General features: G+C 37.4%; 1 protein-coding gene across 2 annotated transcripts in view; it reads right to left on the reverse strand.

Moving 5' to 3' along the window:
• Positions 1-25856, reverse strand: part of ajap1 (adherens junctions associated protein 1) — a 64098-nt gene extending 38242 nt beyond the window's left edge. Inside the window, exons 1-2 of one of the 2 annotated variants that reach the window (XM_055168355.2) lie at positions 25515-25856; positions 6177-6272 (exon numbers count right to left, since the gene is read on the reverse strand). In XM_055168355.2, the coding sequence (XP_055024330.1) occupies positions 6177-6226 (50 nt within the window). In that variant the 5' untranslated portion in view covers positions 6227-6272; positions 25515-25856. The remainder of the gene's footprint in view (positions 1-6176; positions 6273-25514) is intronic. The other variant, XM_055168356.2, reaches the window with a different exon arrangement.
• Between the last annotated feature and the right edge of the window lie 338 nt (positions 25857-26194).

Below are 26194 nucleotides of genomic sequence, written 5' to 3' on the forward strand. Positions count from 1 at the left end.
ATGGGCATGACGCTTCTGGATGAGGATAGCTCATGGGAGATTTTTATTTTATTTTACCTCTAACATTGTAATGCATTATAACAGCAGTGGTGAATTCTAAACATTTCTAATAAAAAGTCTAAAAATGTTGTTTCGAAAGGCTTGGTTATATTTTTAGGTCGTATGTATAAATGTATGAGTGTACTGTATACGTAAGTGAATTTTGGGGCGGATCTCATGTATTCATTCTTACAGGTCAGGCAGTCATTTACTGCCCCACAGACTAAATGTCAAAATCAGTCTCTGTCAGAGTAACAGACAGCACTGTAGCTGGGTTTTAGGGGACAGAAAACAACAAACTGACAAACTTGATACAGCTAATGAAAAACAAACACATCTCAGAATGCTATCCAGCATGTAGACCCCATCTGTAATACAAATACATTAAACAATAATTCTTCTAAAAATGCGATACATACCGTGCCTTCTATAAATCCAGTGGGATAATAGTGAGCAATGTCCCGGCTTACTATAATGTGATCAGAGATTTGATAGATGAGCATATGGGCAGGAACATCTAGTACTGTGCATTAGTCAGCTTTTTCACATCCGATGAGCTAAAGTCTTCACACAGGACAGTCGAATGCTGTCATCTCATTCGTTCCATTACGAAACATAACACATAGTCTCCACGCACAAGGGAACCAGAGAAACCCGACCGGAATGGTTTCTGATGGGAAAACGAATGCTCGCTGACATATGACTCATGGGCCAATTTTTTCAGCTGAATTACACTTCAGAGAAGTGTTGCAAATAAATATGGATTCCGTGCCTGTATTTCAAATATGCAAGGGAGATTATATGTGAGTCAGTCGGATCTGCGTACAGCAAACTGAATCCTCAGAAAAGTGTGTCGGTTTATCCTAAGCAGTCAGAATCTGAGGAAATGTAATTGAACAGATGGAATGTTCAGTATTTAGAAAATCAAAATCATTCATGCATCATGATCTAATAGTGACGATAAAAATATTGAATGTGTATCTAAACTAATACAGACCTCTATTAAAAATTACATACATTAATTGTTTTTTAAAGTTCATTCAAGCTATACATTTTGTTAGTATGTAAATCCACTTGGAGTTTAATATTTTTTCAATATTTTACTATGTTCTTACCTCAACCTAGACGAATCAATACATACCTATCTTTCTTCAATGCATGCATCTAATCTTTGTACAGCACGTCGTGAATGTGTTAGCATTTGGCCTGGCCCCATTCATTCCTTGGGATCCAAACAGGGATGAATTTGGAAGCCACCAATGTTCCATGTTTTCCCTATTTGGAGACTGTTGCATGAGGGGTTGCACGAGTAAGTATGGTGGCACAAAATAAAACAGAGATTTTTTTAAGCTAGAAAAAAATGAGAACTATATTATATGGCGGAAGAGCACTTAGTTTGCAGCACTTCGACCTTGGGCGCAGTAGTATTGAAGGAAGTTTGAGCGAGCGGGTGATAATGTTACTGAGCGCTGAGGTTGAAGTGCTGCAAACTAAGGGCCGATTCACACCGGCTGCATGGCGTGTGCGTCTCAGCTGCGTGGCATGTCCGTTTTTATTTAGGCTCCCATGTTAGCAGGCTTGACAGTTCACACCGCCTGCATGACACGCACGCGTGCATGCTAGGAATAGGACCGACGCCTATTTTCATGCCACACGCAAGCGTCTTGGAAGCGTTTCCAGGCAAAATATATACCACCTAGAGCAGCAGCAGCGCGTCAGCGCCGCATCAGCCACGCTTCTGGTATGTACAGACACAGAAAACGCGACGCAGCCGCCACACAACTGACACGCAACAGATACACCACGCAGCCGGTGTGAATCGGCCCTAAGTGTTCTTCCGCCATACAATACAGTTCAAATTTTTTTTCGCTTAACAAAATCGCCACATTTTATTTTGTGCCACCATACTTACTCGTGTAACTACTCACGTCTTTAAATAGGGAACACATGGAAGTGTTTGGTAACTTCTAAATTCATGTTTGGATCATAAGGAATGAATGTGGCTAGGCTAAATGCTAACACATTCACAACACGCTGTACAAAGATTAAGTTCACACATTAAAAAAGATAGGTATGTATTACTTTGTCTACGTTGAAGTAAAAAACAGTAAAATATAGAAAAGGGGTGGTGTTTTCCTTTAACTTGTTACATCTGAAATGAACTTCAATGCTCTCCTAGCCAAGCTACAAGAGGGCTAAATAATACAAATGAAGTCTATAAAAGACATGCTGTCATGAACCTCAAGCTATAATCTGACACTACAGTTAGTACATTTCTGAGGGGTGCTTACAATATGTTGATGACTTCTTGTATCAAGTCCATTATCTTTTTAAATGAATTGGACATCACACATTAAATTCCTGAAGTAAAGTTTTTGCAATGGCATTCAGACCTTAAATGTGTAAAAAGCAGTCAACTTTTGTCGTCAACCCATGGCTTTTATAAGCACACGAGGGTATAAGCAGCTCTACGTCAGAATATGTTTCCTGTCAGATCACTGCATTGTAAATGGCTGTTTCACATGCTCTGATCTGTGAGCCACAGATTCAGCGTGTCTATGTGTATGCATGAGAACTGCTAGAATTTAGCTGTGTGTGTTTGTGTGTGTTGTAACTGTGGGGGAGATAGTGTATTACCAACAGCCTTGCACTGACATTTTATATCCCTGCCATACTGATGACAGAACATGACTCTCTCTTCACACATACGCCCTCTTAACACACACACATACACACACACACACACACACGCACACACACACACACACACACACACACACACACACACACACACATAAAATGCCTCAGAGAGAGAGAGAGAGAGAGAGAGAGAGAGAGAGAGAGAGAAAGAGAACGCAGAGAACCTAAAAGATACTCAATTGGTGGAGCATGGCCCAAGCAAAGCCAATAGGTCAAAGGTTAGATCCCAGTAAAACATACAAACTCATTGAATCTTTAGCTTGAATGCACTGTCAGTCCTTATGGATCAAAACGCCTGCATAAATGTAGGACGAAATACTGTGTGCAGTTTAGAAACAATGTTTTAGTCCATACACGGATACGGAAAAAAGTCCAATCAGAATCAGGCTAGAAAGACACGACAGAGCTGTCTGTGATTGTGAGTGTGTATAATGAGGCTTTGCCAAAGAAAGGACAAATCCCTGCTCGCTGTCTGGGGAAATGTGACGTCATTGCAAAGCCGCACCATTAACTCGGTATAGGAAGGATTTCATGCAGTAATCTGCTGACACAGTCTTAAGTAATACAGCAAATCAGTGAGATTATCTTCACAGTTTTTCAAAGTCATGCACGGAAACTTTGATCCATAAATGGTATTTCTCAAACATACAGGGAATAGGGGTTTATGATAAGAATCAGTGAATTAACATTTTCCAGTTCCAGTTTCAGAATAAATGTTAAAGGTGCAGTGTGTACATTTTAGTGGCATCTAGTGGTGAGGTTGCGAATTGCAACCAACGGCTTAGTCCACAGCTCACTCCTCGCTTTTAAAAAAACACATAGAGAAGCTACGGTAGGCGCCACCGGACAAACATGTCATTGGCGGAGACAACTTAGTAAAAAAATTGTCCTTTAAGGGCTTCTGTAAAAAAATGGCAGCACAAAATGGCGACTTCCATGTAAGGGGACCCTCGGTGTATGTAGATAAAAAGGTCTCGTTCTAAGGTAATAAACACATAACGGTTAATTATGAAACCCCTGATAATATAGTTTTGTATATTATTTTGCATTTCTGTCATAAGATCATTTTGGAAAAACAACTGCAAAATAAATAAATGTAAATAAAATGTAAACGACCTTGATTTAGGGGTGAACTAGAAGCTGGTGGAAAGATTTAAAGAGGACATATTATGAAAATCTGACTTTTTCCACGTTTAAGTGCTTCTACAGTATCAACTTGGAAAACATGAAAAAGATCAACCCAATAATTTTGTTTTGATAAACCATTCTTTGCAAGCATGTAAAAATAGCTCATTGAAATCTGGCTACCCTTGTGATGTCAGAAGGGGATAATACCGCCCCTTAATCTGCACTATCCAACCACGGCACTGTCATTTTGTGCAGTTATTAACTTATTTGCATTTAAAAGGACACACCCACAAACAGCAAATTTTTGCTCACACCTACAAAGTGGCAATTTTAACATGCTATAATAAATTATCTATATTTTATTTCGAGCTAAAACTTCACCTACATACTCTGGGGACACCAAAGGTTTATTTGACGTCTTGTGAAATGTCCCCTTTAAAATATAAAAGTCTAACTACTATAACTAAAATGTCGCCTTCACTTTTGCTGTTTGGGAGGTAATCACTGTGTTTAAAGACATTTTGTGCTTCGTGGGGTGTAGAAAAATATGCTAGAAAAAAATGCTAGCTGTGTAAAAACAATTATTTTAAGATAACTGTAGTCTCTGCCAGCCGGTTGCTTCGGATTTGGGCTGAACGGATGCACAGGAGTTCCCGCTGGCACTTACCCACCGCTGTCCACTTTTCAACAGTTCAGTTCAACTAAACGTCAGATAATGTCATTAAAATTCATGAGCTAGGCCGGACAAAGTTTGTGCACTGAGCCACTGACACACAGCCAACTTACTGAAGGAAAGTACCTTAGGAAAACACATGCATTATGCTCACAGTTTTCTCCAAAAGCTTTAAGCCGACTGTTAAACTTTCATGACAAAACTGCTGGAGTAACTTGTGTTTCTGGAAAATAACACCTATATGAGTGTATCCATGGCAACTAGGCATTTAAACCATGTCATACTTTTCAGATCATTCCCACAACATGAGAGAGAGAGAGAGAGAGAGAGAGAGAGAGAGAGAGAGAGAGAGAGAGAGAGAGCTGCAGGTTTCTTTTCAGCACCTTGGACAGCGTCATATATATTGCTTCTGGAAATGCATGGGTGAGAAATCATCACAGTTTAATGTCAAATGTGTCTTTATATCAAATCATACTTAAAAACCAGACTCACATTTTTAGTTAAGGTGAGGGGTCCTTAACTGAGTGCGTTTATATGCATAAGTGAATAACTATCAAAAATCTGCTTATTATAGTTTTCGTGCATTTACATGCAAATCAATAAGCCAGCTATGCAGACAACTGCGTTTACATGGGACTTGGACATTTGTCAGGTTTTTCGCAGGCAGTGAAGTCATAATAGTGAGTACATAATAGTCGTTCAAAAAGCTGATGGCTATTTGTCTTAAGTTATACTGTTGTATCTCTTCTCATGTCTGCAGTAAATGTAACATGAGCTTTCTCTGCCAACTGCTTTAGTCGAGCAGAGACTTTTATGCGTTACTTTGCGCTTACTTCCGCGTCTGACGTTTATCTTTCACATGCGGAGACATGTGCACATGGACAAAACTGTGAGAAAGCCGGTTAAGGTGTTTACATGCCAAGCGAAATCAGGGTAATGAGCAAAAAACTACCTGTGCTGATCGGATTTTGCTTACGCCGTTTATTGGCTTTCCTCGATAAAAGAACAAATTTTACGTGTTTACATGACCCCACATGTTATCAGTTTATTAAGCATAATCGGCGTAAGATGTTATTTCAACTTACATTATACAGATGCATACTGTACTGCAATATTGAACATTTGGCACATAAAGAATAGTATTAAAGGATCAGCGAAAGATCCACTAAGATCATGGTCACATACTTGAAGCGATCTTCACTTGAATAGAAACAGCAAACGATCAAGGTACATTTAGCATCAAAGTTTTTCTATAGAGAACTAAACTGAACTGATGCCATAATTTCTGAAGTAAACGGCACTTATAATTCATTGCGTGGTGTTTATACCGGGTGGGAGATTTTTGATAAGCTTTATGGCTTGTGGCTTAGTGTTGAGGGTTAGTGAGAAGAGTGGATTGATGAAACCCTGAAATGATGAGATCCTTCGAGCATTCAGACTTTGCGAAACAGGCATTCATGTGTGCAGGAGCACAAACCCACACATACATACACATCTCATGCATTATGCCGGTCTTTCCTGCAATCTATAGCATGTATATCCTTGAGCAAGTCTCCATGCTGCTTTTCAAACACCTAAAATAGAACTCAGAAGATACAAGAGATCTTTCATTTGCATAGAGGTAGAGTAAACTCACGAATAGGTCCGTGAGGGTCTTTGCTCTCCTCTTTCTATGTCTGTATCCATCTCTTGCTCCAGGGGAAACTCTTAGTGATCAAACATGCCCATTTATCTGAATGGAGGGAACAAGACAGATGTACAGACAAGAAGATAGATTGAAAGAAACCTTAACCAGAGAGAGAGCAAGAAATGTTTTTCTTTAACTGACATTGGGGCCGTTTTCTCCAAGGAGACCAGGAGGCAGTTTCCCCTCAAATACAAAAAGCAAGAAACAAAAATAAAACTAATATAACAAATCTAAAAAAATAATATGAAAATGTATGTTAAGCAGTAAATAAAGAGCTCATCGTGTTCTCCCTGTGTTTCTAAAAAGGCGACATGCTAATGTAAACATATATGAAATGTACTTAATATACTGTCCAAAAAATTGGTCCCTTTCAAAAAGTACACCTTTGCACCTAAAGAGTGCATATTAGTACTACCTCAGACAAAGCTACATACTGTATTGGTACAAAATGTATATATCTGTACCTGGAGTACTGCCCCAGTGACAACTTGGGATCATATACTGACCATTTTTCTGGCAGTGTGTTGTAAGATAAATTGGTGTTCCATAAACCTGAAAAATGTGTAAAATGTGAATTTACATTAGACTAAAAAAGCCTTTCTGGCAGTAACATTTGCTGAAATGTCTGAAGAATGATAAAGTATGACCTCTAATGGATTTCTCATTTCTCTCTTACACCTGAAGAAAATCACAGAATAAGTCTTTAAAGTTTGGTTTCTCCTCACTGGGACAGTAAATAATGGATTTTAGTGCCTGCGAGGAATAACACTGACACCTCTAAACAAAGTACACTCTCAGAATAAAAGGTACAAGAATGTACAAAAGTTGTCATTGGGGCGGTACATTTTCCAAAAGTACAATAAAGTACCTAAAAGTAAAAGTACATATTAGGACCATTTAAAATTTCCATCCTAGGGACATTATTTGTACCTTTATTTCTGAGAATTTATGCGAGAGAATAATAAAATAAATGTGATTTCTGCACTAGGGGTGGGCGATATGACCAAAATCTTCTATCACGATAGGATTCATTTTATATCATGATAACGATATGTATCACGGTAGAAGTTTTTTTTATGTTTTAATAAGGTTTTTCTTTTATTAAAATCTTTAAAACCATAGAAATGTTCATAATTCTCACAAAAACCTGAGAGATTTTCTCTTAATGTTTCATAAACATGAGTGACAGACAGGAGCAAAATTAGGTAACTTCCCCTTTAAGACCAAAGTCCGGACCCTATGTTACTCTTTTAACTGTTCACTTTCTCTTAAGCCCTAAATGGTCGTGTTTATGAGGATACTTGCAAAGACAGGAATTTTGACACATATATGTATTTAAGGCAAATAGAGCGGGAAAAATGCTCACAAGCTTAATGAACAGCGGTTGCGCGACGTGTGCGCTCCTCTCACACAGAAAGAGCTCATGCATATAGATCTGTTGTGTGTGTTTAATGCCTTTAAAGTACTTGTTTTAAAACTGCGATGCTTAAATACGTGTACCAGGGCTCCAGACTGCCACCAAATAGTGGCATTTTGCCACCAAAATTTGAGAGTGTGCCACTGAATTTTACATCCAGTCGCACATGTGTGATCAGTAAATTTGACCTTTTTTGTGATGTGACACTGAATTTGAAACGGCACATTGTCCTTTCTGCATCTATCATTAAAGTATTTATTAGTAATACAGTGGAAATTAGTAGAAATGTGAATATTTGGTTATCATGTTGATTTACAGTGTGTGCCCAGTGGCGGTTCTACACGGAGGCCAAGGGTGGCCCCTGCCTCTGTAGACATGTCCTTGGCCACCCCTGTGGCCACCCCGTGCTGACCAAATAAAAAGTAAATTTATTTTGATTTTACACGCGAGCACCAAAAGCAAAACTAATGCGACTCAACGTTCTACACGGGCAAATTAGAGCGGCGCACCCAATCACTGTAGCAGGCTGCGGCTGCTGCTCGGCGTGTGTCTCAAATTCGTTCCCAATCTCCCGATGTTGAGAATGTGTATGCAGGTTTGGGCACTGGTAAGTGGTAAGGACTCTAGCTGACTTGACATTGGGACACTGTTCACTTTTTCTCCTGTGACGTGGCTGCATAAGCGCGTTGTGATCATTCACAGCTGTTACTCATGAACAACTGGCAAAAACAACATCTCGCTAACTTTTTAAAGTTTACACATTGTACAAAGCACTGTAATTATGCTCTTACATATACATGCATAAAATTGGAGGAATATAATTAAATGTTACATATAAAAATGTTTACAATATAAAATAAATTTTATTTAAATACTGATTAGATTGTGGTCCCTAACTGTCTAGCAATGTGTGTTTATATGTAAACTAAAACAAACGTTTGTCTTTATAAAAGTTTGCATTTCATAAAGTTTATTAAGTATGCACCCATGATTTTTGGTTGGGGGGCTTTAGAAAAGAGCCAAGCTCTCCTTTTGCACCTGCACTCACTCTTGTATTAAATAAATATTTATATGATTGCCCCGTAAACTTTATTTTACTTTACAGTTTCCCGGAAAGGGATTAGACTAGTCCTAGACCAAAATAAATGTAAGAGCTGCCCAAACTGAAAACAACTTGCAATGCCATATCTTAAAATACATCAGTGCCCTTTGTTTTGCTTCAAAATGCACACAAGTACTGTATTTAGTAAGGCATGTTTGTTAAAACTTGTTATATTTCCTAATTAAACTAAGACCTAGTCCTGTCTGAAACTAATTCCTGTAACCACCCCTATAATCTTTAAATATAATTTCTTGCCATTTTTTTATGTGCCCCTCTGGTAAAACACTGGCCCCTCCTTGCCCCCCCTAGTGAAATTTGACTAGAACCGCCACTGTGTGTGCCCCTAAATTTTCTGGTTGCGCCCCTAAAATTTTCAGTTGGGGGCCACTGTGCTCCTAGTGAAAAAAGTTAGTCTGAAGCCCCGTGTACAAACGTTAAGTTTTCGTGACCACGCACAAAGGAGCGTGACGTGGGCGCGTAACCGCGATAGAGACGACAGCGCAAAATCTTTACCAGTTGACAAATTTCTACCGGTTAATCAGTTTATTGCCCACCCCTATTCTGCACATTTGAAAACTGACTGTCCACATGTCCTCGTCTGCCCCAGATCACTGTGTACCTGTCTGTAAAATGGGCCTCTTTAAAACTTAGTGGCTGAAATAATTCTGAATGGCAACCATCAACATCTGTTTCATTCTGGTCCTGAGACCACGGGCTGTATCTGCTCTATTAATAATCTTTCATTTCAGCGTGGATGCACACTGAGGTCGTCTCATGCATTCAGGCATGAGGGCGAGACAAAAAACGTGCTGTCTAACCTGCACGAGCCCCACCTGTAACCTGCCTCAAATGCCTACAGGCTCTTTAGAGAGTGGCCTAACAGCAGGCAGTAAGAGAACAAAACACAGCAGGATAAAAGGGGGAAAATTCCCATGCAAGTTTAACCAGCCGGTGAATACAATAAATGAGTGAAAGGAAGGCAAGAAACCATGCATTTAAAGCTTTTTACAATTTCTCTTTTTACATTTACATAAGACTCACAAATGCCACCCTAGAGAAAAAGAAAGATTGCGGAAAGATTCTCAATAGATAAGATGCATGTACGTGTTGTTTTCATTGCCTTTATAAGAGTTTGTACCTTTAAGGCAGAGTGGCCCAAAATAATAATAATGGCTAGAGAAGACAGGTCAGCACTGCATCACTTTCAAGCCTGAAGGTCAGTTTTGGCTCAAGTGTCTGAGCAAAATGTCTGTCCTGAGGAGCACAGAGAAAATTACGAGCAAGGCTTTAAAGACCTGAGAGCATTTTCCTCAACACTGCTTGTGCTCACTAAAGACATGAACCGAGATTAATCCTCCTATTACATCTTGCAGGTCTCGTACCACACATATGCAGCATTAAAGACAAGCCACTAATTAAGCGAGAGAGAGAGAGAGAGAGAGAGAGAGAGAGAGAGAGAGAGAGAGAGAGAGAGAGAGAGAGTTTACGTACGTTGAACTCACTAATATTCACACGGCAGCCCACCAGATCTGCAAGATGAGATTACTGACCTCAGATTTACAGACTGGCGAACAGTGACAGAAAAACCAATGAACATACTGATAGTTCAGTGTAGGTGTGGGAGCTTCAAGACAGCTAAGATAATGAATGTGTGTGTGAGTTTCTCTCTAATCTAAAGTCACTCAATGGTCAAAGCAATTTATGACTCGAAAAACCTCCATTCCAGAAAATTCATTAATGCATAAATTTTGTACAGACAAGTAAAATCTCTCCTGAACAGCGGTGAACTTCATGTTCTCGCAGAGCAAAAATCCTCTCTGACCTGTTTTAGCTATTAAGAGGGACCTTTACCATCAGCAGTCACTGATATATTGAACCTAAAAATTAGCATTTTATGCATGATTGATTTTATGTGAAATTGTCTGAACTGAATAAAGATATTAAAAACTATTGCACATAGGGTATGTAACAAGGGAATGAGCATTTACTCTTAAAATTATTTGATGCATGGATGGGTCAAAAAGGGACTAACCCAATTATTAGGTTATAAATTAACTGGAAGCTGGGATGTATTAACTCAAAATGCCGGGTAGTTTCAACCTATGGTTGGGTGAAATATGGAAATGTTTAGGTTCATTAAACACAGTGTTTGGCTTTGTCCCTTTTTTCTGGTTTAAAAGGGACATTTCACAAAACTTTTTTAAGATGTCAGATAAATCTTTGGTGTCCCCGAAGTATGTATGTGGAGGGTTTCCCATAGAAAATTTGTTAGTTAAGGTGGTTTGGGCCGGGGGGCGTGGTAATCAAAGGGGCGGGACATACGCATCATGATATAAATTAAAATATTTTTATTAAAAACACTAAAAAAAACTTCATTTTGAAGAAACTATGACAGAAAATGAACACATACTAGATTATTCAACCCAGTCTCACCCCATGGCGTCAATATTTGACGACACTTGACCATGCGTCAATATGTTGGCGCGGAGGGTATACCTTTCGCGTCATTTTTTGACGAACTGGGGACTTCAATACTATTAAGTCCGTTGCATTCTCTTTCCTATTTTCTTACCATTTTCTACCATTTTCGCGTCGGTTTAGGGTTAGATTTACATAATGACATCCTTACCCAAACCTTTCCCTAACCCCAATGCCAGGCGACAACTGTTTAATTTCGCGTACCCAATAGTATTGAAGTCCCCACTTCGTCAAAAAATGACGCGAAAGGTATACCCTCCGCGTCAACATATTGACGCATGGTCAAGTGTCGTCAAATATTGACGCCATGGGTGTGAGACCGTGTTAGATTATTAACTCTTTCACCACCATTGACGAGATATCTCGCCAATTAAGAGAAAACGCTTCCCCGCCAATGACGAGTATTTCCGTCTTTCCGCAATACACTATTATCCACTAGGTGGCGCCCTTCCGCAACTTTTTAAAACCGGAAGTATTGCCCTATGGCAAGCTGCTGCATGTCCGTGTCTGTTTTAAAGATCTCTCTGAATGGGATCTCTATGAAAAGTCCGTCACAAAAATGGAATTATCTCAGCTTTTTGCTCAAAATGTGGTGTTTTTGCAGAAACCTACCCATATTCAAAAGCTGATTACTAAAGAACTACTGAAGGTAGGATGAAACGTTTTTTTTTTGAAAACAGAGGGTCTGTTCTTTCACTTGGTATATTGTATGTTTATATATTTGAAGAAGAACATTTTCTGGAAGGCATTGAACTTTTGTGAAAATCATGAAAAACGCTGGCGCTGGCTGGCAACTTTTTTTAAAAAACGCTGGCGGTGAAAGAGTTAATAAATTAAATGTTTTTAAAGATACCCTGTAATGGGAATAGCTGCGTGATGAAGTGAAACTAAAGGGTTAATAAACACAAACTGATCGCAGATGTTGTAGAACGTCTGGCGAACAATGATAGATTGTAAAAGATTGTAAAAACTGATTAATTCCCACTATTAATTACATTATCTTTAAGGAGTGTAACTACTGCAGCATGTAAATAATGCACCTAAATAACGTGAGCATGCAAGAGCGCTTAACAATTATATCGAATCAACAGGCACATGCAACCTAGCTAGCAGGTTGCTCAAACAACAAAATCACCAGCTAACTTAATTTAAATTTGCAAGAACTATAGATGAATACAATAACAGGCTTAAATAAACCGAAAAAATTAGTCCACTTACAGTTCTCACGGACACGTGTTATCCTCCAGACAGTGACTGACCACGTCTTTCAGTCGTGTGGCGCGCATGCACGCTCGCAGTGTGAAGCGCATCCGCGCTATTCTCCGAGATGCACTTGGCGGCCTTTTTTTTTTGGACGACCTAGTTAAGGCCGTACAGTTTCCCAGCTTAGGTGGGTCGCCCGAACTGCAAAGTGCTGCGGGAAACCCTGATGTGAAGTTCTAGCTCAAAATACACTATAGATAGTTTATTATAGCATGTTAAAATTGCCACTTTGTAGGTGTGAGCAAAAATGTGCCGTTTTTGGGTGTGTCCTTTTAAAAGCAAATGAGCTGATCTCTGCACTAAATGACAGTGCTGTTGTTGGATAGTGCAAATTAAGAGGCGGTATTATCCCCTTCTGACATCACAAGGGGAGCCAGACCTATTTTTCTCATATGCTTGCAGGAAATGGTTTACCAAAACTGAGTTTTTCACATTTTCTAGGTTGATACAAGCACTGGGGACCCAATTATAGGACTTAAACATAAAAAGTTATGACGAGTTATCTCGTCAATTAAGAGAAAACATTTACCTGCCAATGACACTTGAAAGTTTTTACCATAATCTGTAATACCACTATTATCCACTAGATGCTCTTACCCAATTTTTATAAAACACTGAGGCAAAAACAATTTTTTTTCAAATTTTAAACTCTGTGTATGTTTTGATAATCATTCTGAATCTGATCTCTAACAAAATTCCTTTACAAAAATGCAATTATTTCAGCTTTTTGCTTTTTTGGTATTTCTGAAAAAGAACCTGCCCATATTTAAGAGTTTATAAAGAGAGAACAAATGAAGATAGGATGAAACAGTTTTTTACCATTTTGTTTGTTTGATAGCAGATGGTCTGTTCTTTCATTTGGTATATTTGAAGAGTTTGGTTAAAAAACGCAATAAATTGGACATTTTGACAAATTTAGGTAAAAACGTGTGTTCTATACCAAGAAAGTGACAAGATGAAAACAACTATTTTCTGTTACAAACTTTCACATAGCATCTTTAGGTTATAAAAACATTAAAAATTCAAATCCATAACTTGATTTTCAAAGATTTATTACAAAAACGGATTATTTTTTCCACAAAATGCAATAAATCCATGACAAGTTTTTATTCAAAATGCTATAAATCTATTGAATCAATAGCCTATATAAATGTGCATTCATCTTTGCCATGTTATATTCATTTAGTTGACTAGTTGTACACACTAATTAAAAATATAAACATTAATGTCATTAATCAAAACACTTACTTTATCATATTAAGATCACTGTCATTGCTGCGGTTATACTTGACGTTGTCGCTTAACGTTTTTCACAGCGATCAGCTGTAAAATGTTTTGGTCCTGCTCGATTTTCGTTGACTTTGCGTAAAATAATGTAAAGTTTTTCATAAGATCCCCTGGGGTCAATGTGATATGGTGCGTGTTATGGTGTGCTGTAATCTGTGGAGGGGATTTATGGCATTCTGTAGAAAAGGGGGAGTGGCGTTTATTGCATTTTGGGAAAAAGGAAGAAAAGATGACAGAATAACGCGGCGGATATTGGATTTTGGCGAAAAATTAAGAATTTACTTTTAAATACTGATCTAATATAATACTGATTCTGGCAGTAACTCTTTTTTTTTTTTCAAAAATGGCATTTATTGCGTTTTGGAACCAAACTCTTCATTTGTATGTTTATATATTTATAGAAGAAAATTTTCCTGGAAGTCATTTTGTGAAACTTTTGTAAAAATCTAAAATAAATGCTAGTGGGCAACTTTAAAAAAAAAAACTGTCAGGGAATGAGGTAAGTTCCGGAACCACTCCATGAAAGACCCCAAACAAACACAGACAACACCTGCTAAAACTTTTATATTAAGCTTTTATATTATTATTTTAAAATTATTATTTGCAAAATTATTCATGTTTAGTTGCTGCATTGCATAATAGTTAAAGCACAGACCTGCATTCCAAAAACTGCAAGAATCCAAACACACTTAGATGCTCTATTGCAAAATCCTTTAAGCTCAAGCAAGTATAACATAAACACTGAAAACCCAAAGAAATTCATACTGCTAAAGGCCTTAAAGCTAAACACGACTTTGAGAAAGGATCAATGTCTTTTTAAGAAGTCTGGATAGATGGCGGCTTCAGTGTCTGGCAAGATAACTAGAATATGGCACTTGAACCTCATGACCACCCGCTATCCAAGAATAAACGCTGAGATAGAGCTCCATCAAAGGCAGACATCTTCTTTTCTTAAATAGAAAAAAATAAGTGTGTTGCAAAGAACTTAAAATCTCCCTTATACTGAAGTCTTTGCTTGAAAATGAATTGGTTAGCCAGGCATAAAACCAGTTTGATGGAATCATATTTTAAACTGAAAGCTCTCCTTTGAAGGCAATTACGAAACGCTGTGTAGAGCCCTGTGGGGTGCAGAAACCTCCACCAAAGCTGATTATTTGCCAAAGTCTGGTTTCAAAGTAAAAACAGTGGGATAGGGGAGAATCTGGGTATCACGTTTCAAAGAGGCGAGATTTATCGAAACACTGGAGACCTTTTAAAGAAATCTGTGGTCAAATTATCAGTAACCACTGCACCAAAGCATGTCAAACTCTTACTGACCCCTGACCTGAGATGACTATTTATACCTCAAAAGTGTCTATCAGACAACTCTGTATCTTTCACAGCGTGCCAAGCCTTGGGGACAGACTTGACTGTTTTCTCTCCATCATACCACAGCTATCTGCCCGACAGAAGCACCTTGTCATTATTGCTCATGTCCAATCAAATGTGATGTCAATCAGATCTCCGTTGAGACATTGTAAGCGCCACACAGTCTCCAAATGTGTTTTGACTCACAAATTTTGAGTTTAGACTAAAGTGTAGTGTAACTGTTTTACAGTAAAGACACCATGAGATTATTTCTTTAAATCCAAATCTATTAGCTTTGAAGTTGTTAATTGTTCACATTTAAAGAATTGTAATTGACTTCTATCTGCTGTGTTGAATTTAAAACGACTTTACGGAGATATCCAGACCCTCTTGTTTGCAGAGTCTGTAGACTTGATGGCTACGCAAACAACTCTTTGCGTGCCAGCTGTGATGGACTCAAAGGATTCTATACAGCACAAAGCGCAATTTATACCGCTTCTGTTTGTTCATATACCAGCAGTGACGTGTATTTGTACTTACGTGATTTATTGCATTTCGGCACAAATTACTGCCTCGTCACGCTAAATAAACGATCCCTGCTTGACCTCAATAAGTCACGGTGTATGTGAAACATCTAGTGAGCTTTCCGAACTCTCTGTGGCAGTTTATGTGTCCCTAGTGTCCATATTGCTGTCACGCATAGTTAGCAATTACACTGTCCAATTACATTTCTAAACTATCTGAGACTTGTAATTAGCATGTAAGCTAAAGTTCCCCTGTCTGCTTGCTCTGATGTGGTGTTATGGGATCTCAAGCGCAAGTCATTATCACAGGCAAAAACATGAACCGGCAAGAAACTCTGGGGGGCATGAGAATGAACTTTTCATTCATCCATTTTATTTAAACGACAGTCGTGATTTAGTTGTGATGATCTTGAATAACATGAAATTTAGTAACAAAATGGACATTGGGATTTAAATTCACCTGCACTGTAAAAATGACAACAAAATCAACATATATTTTTACATTACTTTAACATTTAAATTTGTACTTTTTTAATAAAATTTGTAACAATTTAAGTTAAATTATTTCAACTTCATTTATAAGTTATGTCTTAATGCTGCGTACACACCAAACATGAAGCATCGCATTCCTCGCTCTAGATTACTAGCAGGATTTACCTTTGTGTCATGCAAATTTTTCGCTCAAATTGAATATTTTCAACTTGCGTGAAGACACGATCGATGGGAATAACGTGAATAACGCGTTTTCGAGGCAATCTCGCAGCCCAATTCATGTCATTTGCATCGCCCCGCGTGAGTTCGCGTATATTCACTTTTTGCATTGACTTTGAATTAGGGCTGGACCAGAATATTCGAATATTCGTTCCATGGGTTGACATTCGATTTTCATTTCTGAGATTCGAATATATATATATATATATATATATATATATATATATATATATATTTTTTTTTTCAGGGTTAATGCAGAGTTTTTGCCAAGAAGGAAGTGCGCTTCACGCTCCCGCTCTATAGGTGGCGCAGAAAGACCAACATCTATAGCCAACAGCCACCAAACGCCACCAGTGGCATTTCCTGCTTTGGCATTCACGCTAATAATGTTGTAAATAGCGTTCAGTTTCTTGCAAAAACTAATTAATTTGCTTCACAAGACGTCAATATGTCACACGGAGTTATGGGGGATTACTTTTGATTTGGATATATATGCTTTAGCTCTTAAAGTGTGCGGATCGGTTGACTTGCATGACGGAGCACTGGGGTTTTTGCAAAAGATCTTCTTGATTGTTCTACTGATGAAAAATACATATTGGATGGTGTACGTGTTATAAATAAACTTGATTTTGAAAGTATGCTACCGTTTTATTACAGCTTGTTGAACTTCGTTCATTTATTTTCGTTGTTTTATTTAAATGGCGTACCCTTTACGATGTCAGTAATTACTGTGCTGTTAATTTTTGATACGGGAATGTTTGTTTGTTAGAAAAATGTTAGGCTACCTTATTAAAAGTAATGCTCTTGTGTTTTGTTTCACTAATGCTGTTCTCGCAGGACGCGTGACAGGCACGCCACTTCCAACTTGCGCTGTTCTGTAGTATTTTTAAAGTTTATTAATTCTAAACGTGTCACATGTCCATATTGCACGAAAAAAAGGCACTACACTCCCTTGGGTCGGCAGCAAACACATCCGCCACATAATAAAACTGTAGACAGCCAGACACACACGCATATACACACACAGAGAGATTCCTGCCTTTATTAAAGAGAAAAATATGTTCAGCCCCTCCTTCCGAAGCTTCGAATATTCGATTTGATTTCTACTAGAGAAAATGGTATTCGGAACAGCCCTACTTTGTATGTAATTTACTCATGCAAATCGCTACATTCGCGTTTGGTGTGTACACCCCATAAGTCAAAACTTAAAATAGTAGGTTGAATTGACTTGAACAACCAAGTTGTTTTAACTTCATGTTGTATTTTTACAGTGTTATTTAATAAGACGTTTCATTCATTTGTGTCACGGCTTGCTAGTTGAAAATCAGCCTGATCTCACAAATTTCCGTGTGATAGTCACTGAATTTTTTGCTAATTTTTCCGTGGCATTCTCATGGATCTCCACATTTTTCCGTGGCCCTGCCACGGGCTGTCTTTTTCCGTGGCATTCTCAACTCAAACTTTTTGTCCTATTTTCTTACCATTGTCGCTTCGGTTTATGGTTAGAATTACATAAAATGACATCCTTACCCAAACCCAACTCTTAACACCAACGCCAGGCGACAATTGTTTAAAGTTTAGAAAATATAAAAGAATAAAGCAGAAAAAAATAGTATAAACCAATACTTAAAATGACATACTAACGCAAACACCAAATCTAACCCAGGGCCGGTTGCATAAACATAGCCGTGACATTAAGACTGCGTCTTAAGAATGATTCTGACTAACTAGCAATTAGTTAGGGCTAATCAGTCTTATTATTTGGATTTAAATTAGATCAATGTACCTTTTTGTGTAACATACTAAACATAGCTATGATCAGGCATGAAGAAAAATACATGACTAACTTTTAAGACCAGTCTTTAAAGTTTATGCAACCGGCCACCGAAGTGGTTTGAAAATAGGTAAAAGCAGTTGAGTAACCAATCCGTGAGAATGCCACGGAAAAATTAGCAAAAAATTCAGTGACTTTCCCACAGAACTTTGTGAGGTCAGGTTGCGAAAATTATTGATTTCGTTTCTTGTGTCAACGCTCAAAAATGTCTTTTTTTTATATTGGTGCTCAAAAACTTTTTTTAAACAATAAGGGAAGAGTGTTTTTTATGAACTTTAGTTCTTGATTTAAATGGGACATTTCACAAGACTTTTTTTAAGATGTCAAATAAATCTTTGGTGTCCCCAGAGTACGCAAGTGAAGTTTTAGCTCAAAATACCATATAAATAATTTATTATAACATATTAAAATTGCCACTTAGGTGTAGGTGTGAGCAAAAATGTGACATTTTGGGTGTGTCCTTTTAAATGCAAATGAGCTGATCTCTGCACTAAATGGCAGTGCCGTGGTTGGATAGTGCGCATTAAGGGGTGTGATTATCCCCTTCTGACATCAAAAGGGGAGCCAAATTTCAATTACCCATTTTTCACAGGCTTGCGGAAAATGGTTCACCAAAACCAAGTTACAGGGTGGTTTTTTTTCACATTTTCTAGTTCACTGGGGACCCAATTATAGCACTTAAACATGAAAAAGTCAGATTTTCATGATATGTCCCCTTTAAACATTTTGAATCTACTAGTTTGGTTACAATCATGGTCCTTCTGAGTTAAAATGAATATAATACATAAATATTGAGATATGGGTCAATAAAATGCTGAAAAATATTAAGATTCATTTTAAGCTTTATTAGCTAGCCCTATTATAAGTATGTTTATAACCAATCATAAATGAAATTGAAACTTATCAACATTCAGAAGTGTTATTCAATGCAATAAAAGTACCTGTGTAGTTGGAGGAAGGACCAGGTTTGAATTATAAATGAGCCATTACAGTTATCTTCTAACTTTACCTCTAGCAGATTAGTGGAAAATGATGACATATTTTAATAGTAATAAATTGAATGGTTTTCTTTCCTCCTGAGTGAATGAATAATGGACTGATGCCACTCGCATCACCCGCAGGACAGCTGTTTGGCTGAATCGTGAAATGTCATATTTCTACATTCTGTTTACTTCCATTAAATGCAAAATGCCAAGACCAACCTCAAATCAGATCCAACAAACACTACAGCCAACGCCAAAGAGCAACCTTATGAATGATCCAAATTTGAATCCAGTAATTATGGCGATTGGCAGATTGAAACCATTAAACGGATTAAAGTGGTGAAAATGTGAATCTCCTCTTAAACAAATGTGCAAACTGAATGGAGCTACAACTATTCCATTTGATTTATGATGAATAAAGGATTGCTAATGAACATTTTCTTAACAAAACAAAGCGTTGTGTCATTAAAAAAAGACAAAAATTATTTCAAATCCATTTCTACATTTTCACAAACAGCTGTGTGGTGCAGATGTTTATTCTCCCAGTAGGTGATTCATGCACACAAGAGGAAAATACTCGACTAAAACATTGTATTTCTCAGCAGGGTTGAGTCAATCTATAATGATTTAAACTGCCTTCAAAGTAAACAGAAACTGTTGGCCATCCTTTTCCTAATGGACTTTAACAGAGTATGTCCAACACTGGGTAACTCTGTATGTGTGTATTTGTGTTACAGTAGGTCAAGTAACTACAGTAAAGTCCCTCCACATCACAGTAAACAACAACAAAAAACAGACATCCGCTGTCTTTGTAGTAAGGAACATGCCTTGGAGGAGAGGATCAGCTGTTATTATGGCTGAAAAGAACAACATTGCATCTGTACAGCAGGGACAGAAAGTTTACAGATAAAAGATTTTCAACAGCCAAAGGCAATTAAAACCATAATAAATCCCTTAGCACAACTGTGTACATGGCCCACAGGCTCACATATGTAATGTAAAAGCTAACACAACAAGCCTCATTACTAAATGAGCGGTTTTCTCAGGCCGAATGTACAAATCGTGGATGTCTAGAATGCTAAAGTATAGAAATCCTCAGAGTCTTTAAAACTCAAATAAAACTGTTTACTGGTCATTTTTAAATGTTGTGTGCAGAAACCAGGAGAGGGTGTAAACATGGCCCAGGAGTATAGCAGCGACTCTGTTGGTCTTGTGCCATGACGGATACAGTTGAGGCTTTATAAAGGTGGTATTGATTGAACAAAATGCACTACATGAATTTTGTGTAAGAAGGAGTGTGTGTGTTTTTCAGAAGGCTCACTGCTGCCATGGTGATTCAACTTGGCTAACACTGACCGCGTGAGTCTCAAGAGTCTTTACATTAAACACTGCTGCTTTACGTTGTTCGTAAATGCATTATGGGGGCAATTTCTATTAAGATGCTATATACTGTAACACTTTTTTGATTCCAATCATAGAAACATTGAAACAGCAAAATGAAAGGTTTGGTTCCAAAACGAGCCCTACTGAAAAAACAATAAAACCATTACAGAAAATTTGAATGGTTTCCATTAAATACCAATAGCAACCATTAGCTTTTACTATTAAAACCACTACACTGTTGTGTGTTTTGGGCCATTTTCCTTTAGAACCAATACATATTCCTTTAGAACCAATACATATAACCAATAAAACCAATACATACCATTAGAGACCAACAAGAACCACTACACTGTAGTGTGTTGGGCCATATTCCATTAGAATCAATACATAGAACCAATAGAACCAATACATACCATTAGAGACCAACAAGAACCACTACACTGTAATGTGTTTTGGGCCATATTTCATTAGAACCAATAAAATTCCCAATAAAACCAAAATAATTTTCTGTAATGGATTTATTGTTTTTTTCAGCAGGGACATAACTCCATTTATTTTTTAAATGTCAAAACATGTTTATTATTACAACCCTGTATCACAAAATTATGTACCTGTAGTCTTTCCGTGACACTGACACGTTTTTTCCGCCTTTTTTGCGTGAACTTGTCACGCATTTGTTACTCAACTGTTTTGTCCTATTTTTAAACAATTGACGCTTCGGTTTAGGGTTAGATTTGGTGATGTCACTTTAAGTATTGTTTTTTTCATGATTTCTTTTTTTATATTTTATGATTTTTAAACCATTGTCGCCTGGCATTAGGGTTAGAGTTTGGTTTGGACGTCATTTTATGTAAATCTAACCCTAAACCGAAGCGACAATGGTAAGAAAATAGGACGAAACATTTGAGTAACAAATACGTGACAGTGACACGTAAACAGAAATGCGTGACATGTTCACACAAAAAGGCAAAAAACGTGTCAGTCTCACAGAATAGATCCACAAATTAGGTATGTAATTTCGTGATACTGGGGTTGATTATTATGTTATCATGTTTTGATTGTGTTTTATTTTGCTACTTAGCTGTGTTTTTTGTTATGAAGGCTTAAATCAAAACAAATCAACTGCGGTTTGATTGATATTAATTGGAACCAAATTCTTCAAATGTTACATAACAAAAACGCATTAAAGGTCCTATTTTTCCTGAAGCTATGCTTGTGTTTATTGTGCGCAATATAACAAGTGTTCATGTTTCATGTGTAAAAAACACAATATTTTCACCAATTTACGTATCTCTATAGCGCTGTTTTTACTGTCCTCAAAAAAACGTACTGATGTCTTCCTTGTTCTGTGAAGTACCTCGTTCAGAAATACGTAACGAGTTCTGATTGTGTAGTTTGTTTAGTGTGTTGTGATTCGACAGCAGCTTAGCTTAGCCAGAGCCGTTTAAGCTGACATATTCCTGTGGGTGGAGGTTAGTCAGAAACTATTATTTTGAAGTCATTCAATAAGGAAGTAAAGGGCTGTAGTCCAAATTGGCCATTCGTTGTAGGCTTTAAAAGGGAAATTTAAATATATCGCTTGGCATTGAACTTTGAGCTTTATCATTTTGCAAGTATTATTTATGCTCTAACAGCAACATTGCACTAACTAAAGTTTGAAAAATTGGATCAGGAAAAACAAGACCTTTAATATGCAATTACTCAAAAAAATGAAATGTTGGGTTTAATTAAAAATATTATGTCAACAGGTTCCACACAATTTGTTTAGGTAATCTCAACAAACAATAATTTAGTTCATTTTACAAAAGAAGTTTAAGTAAACTTAACAAACCTTAGTAGAGTCAACAAACAACATGTTTATAATTAAACATGAAAATTTTAGTTAATGATGACCAAAAATTTGAATAATGCCATTTTATAAACTTCACCCCCTTTAATTAGGATTTAATAAGTCCATAACACTGAATAAATCAATCAGAGTGCAGCTGCTCAATACAACTCATCATATAGACCTTTTTTAATCACAGTTTATCAAACATATCACAAACATAATTGAAATGCAATGTTACATTGCAAACTGTTTGTTGTTTTGTTCTAAAATATATCAGAACAAGTTCACTGACTCATACTTGGCCACTTATTGCTCACGTACATCTAATGGTGCTACACTTCTGCAAGAGGGTGCCAGAACAACATTTACCCATAATACACTGCAAAATCCTCAGCCAATGGGATGCAAGTCTGTATTGGTTTTATTAATCTGTTACTTTTATGCAACAATGTTATGACACAATGCTAAGACACATTTTTTTGTTGAATGAACTAGATTAAATTAATTTCACATTGTAAAATTGATTTTTTTTTTTTTTAATTAATCACTACATGAAAGGATTAAGTAAAATTGGCAAAAGTAAAAGTTCATTTAGAAAAATTATAAAATAACTACTAGTGGAACTAAAAACATTTTATTTTTGATTATTATATTAGATTTTCGAAGGCCAGGGTTGAGTCTTAAAAGGATAGTTCACCCAAAATTGAAAGTTCTGGCATCATTAACTCTCCATCATGTTGTTCTGAACCTGTATGAGTTTCTTTATTCTGTTAAATACAAAAGATGTTGTTTTGATCAATTATAGTAAACACACAGTTGGTGGTACCCATTGACATCCATAGTATTTGTTTATCCTACATACGAACATGAGAGTGAGTAAATGATGACAGAATATTCATTTTTGTGTGAACTATCCCTTTAAGACTCAAACAACCCTGGCCTTCGAAAATCTTCGCTGATTAAGACACTTCACTGACATTTGCGCCCTTAGCTTTGGTTTGGAGAGTCATTTCTGGCTTATTGAACATTTGAAGACTTTGTTACATAACACTTTAAGTAGCAGTAGGCGCAATCAAACTGTTCTGCCATTATACCAGACCATCAAGAGTGCAGAGCACTCTTCAAACTAACCAGGCATGCATGCCAGTGGTTTACATTTGGAAAAAAAAGTGGTATAAAAATGACAGAAGTGTTACGCTATTACACGCTACAGTGTACATGGTAATGAGATAGTTGCATGCTGTCATTTAAGATGTTGAAGCTTGTGCAGTGTGCACTTGGAGAGTCTCATTTGACAGGCGGGGAGAATTTGGCACGGGAATTTAAAAATGTAAAAACGATCAAATTACCCAGTTTAAAGATTCAAGAAATGAAATTGACTAAACAGCTTGTGTCAAAGCAAAACAAGCTAATTTTTTTCCACTGACAGATTTTGTAATGAACCAGCTGCTGTTCAGGTCAGTGAACAGGCTCCACATTCGCATATCGCTGTGTATTTCATGAGCTCGTAACTGCTTCCAGGTCAGTAAACTTGACACGGAGATACATGCCCAGTCTGTTGTATCAGGACCAATTCGCCTTGCTGGCTTTATGAGGAAATTCGGCTGGATGCTGGATATCCACAGTGGACATGGAAGGATCTCGAGAGATCGCATAACCTTGATGTGCTGATATTAAAGAAGTTGATGGAGCAATTAAGAGATGCAGCTAATGATCTTCATCAAGGCTGTTCAGCTAACTTGCAATAGTAAGGAATGTTGGAAATAGCCAAAGGCAGAGGCTCTGATATCCTGACAGCTGAACTGACTTAAACTTGGAATGCAATCAAGTATGCATTTTATTGCCACACTGTATTAAAAATTGTGGATATATAATGCTTGGGTGACACTAAATTTCATAAGGACTATTAACATTTGATTTCAGTCTTATATAAGAAGATAAAACAACTGAAAATTGACCGTAACCCTCAAAAACCTTCATTTAAATCTGGCTTAATTGTGTTGCTCGTCTGTTTGACAATTATTCTGCACTCTGGTTCTGTGACTATCAGTGTACAACACCAACATATCTGTACAGATGATACATGAAACATATGACTTAAAGTGACATTCAATAACATGTCTCATGATACTACAACTAAAAAACATGTCATGTTCGGCATCATCTTTTCCACTTTAAAGCCAATCCCTGTGTTCGGTCTCATCTGGAACTGCAGATGTGCAGACTATATCTTTATAGGATTGAGGGTTATATGCTTACTACACCAGATACTAATATATCAAAGTGATGTCAATAAAAAGTGCAATGTTTTAGACCCGAACTCTTTCTTGCATGCATTCACTGTAATTTACAGTAGCATACTTCTTGCACACCTCATATTATTTTGCATGCATGCAGTAATAAACAAACGTCTGTTTCATACAGATTTAACGTGTTTACTTTCAGTCTAACTTTTTATATGCAATTTACACAGATTTAAGCAATGTGATCAGATTATAACAATGTGATGAACATTGTCTATCTAAAGTTAATACCTTTACCATTTACAATTCGTGCATTATCCAAAGCGACGTACAATTCTGTGCATTTAATCTATATATGTAATTAATTATTATGGGAATCGAACCCACAACCTTTTGCTAACGCACTGCCTTAAAACCTAAGCTACAGAAAGGCAACTTGATGAAAACTTAAAATCATGGCATGCATTTCCAAAACGCAAAGACTATGTTCCTGCGTGTGGTTTATGTTTAGTTTAGTCGACCTATTTGCGAGCGTTGTTGTCTTTTCGTGCAGTGCGGTTATTTGGCGACCCCTAGCGAGCGCTGCTTGAACAACTCGCAACTTCATTCGTAATCTTAATTGCGAGTCCTCTTGTTATTCACACAACCAGCATCACTTATAATATTTGCTGAAGAAAATACCAACAAAGCAAAGCTATATGCAAGTTTAAGGTAAGACCTCGCATTCACAACGGGTCAAAACACGATGACACGCATTAACTTGTTCAAAAAACTTCACATATCTCTGTATTTTGAATAGTGGCAGTGGGCGTATAATACATTCAGACGATGCCTACATTTGAAAGATATCAAAGTCTTGCGCTTAAAAAAGGGATATTTATTACCTGCGTGTGACACACCGTTTCAGCCACATTTTTCCAGACAGTTCCCAGTCAGTCCTCCTGGTATTCGTCCATTTATGCGGTCCAACAAACGTCGACGCGTAATGATAACCTTAAGTTAGACACCTTACTCCAAATGTTATGGATGCTATCATTCTAATGTTTTATATCCCGCGAAAGCTCGAAATAGCTTCAGGTCTCTCCAAAGCGCGCCGATGCCAAATATTTCGGAAAACGCGGACGCGTCTTGTCCCCTCTTAGTTGCGTGCTTGTTTTCTCCTCTAAAGTGGGCAAGGATGCGCCGAGCGACCCCGCGGCAGCGTGGGCAGCTGGACGGTTCAGTTGCTACTCTGACTAACAACCTGCCAGTCCTGCTTTAGCTGACAGGCCCGTGACGTCATTTAAAGTAAAATATGTAGCATTTAAGAAATCCTCTCCCCAATTCTCTCCCAATCTCAGCTCGAAAGCTCAACCAGTGTACATTATTTTCCACAGGGGAAGAGATCAGTTTCTCATTCCAAGGTTAATACAGTGTTTGAAGGTTTACTGAAGCAAAAGAGCCATAAACTCCAAATTACATGAGATAGGATGCCACATTTTTCCTCCTTACAAAGCACAGAAAGTCTTCTTGCAAGACAATTGATCTTCTTCACCAATTTATCATATAAGGAAAGGGAAATGGA

This window comes from Misgurnus anguillicaudatus, chromosome 5, assembly GCF_027580225.2.
Source record: "Misgurnus anguillicaudatus chromosome 5, ASM2758022v2, whole genome shotgun sequence".
Classification (NCBI taxonomy): domain Eukaryota; kingdom Metazoa; phylum Chordata; class Actinopteri; order Cypriniformes; family Cobitidae; genus Misgurnus; species Misgurnus anguillicaudatus.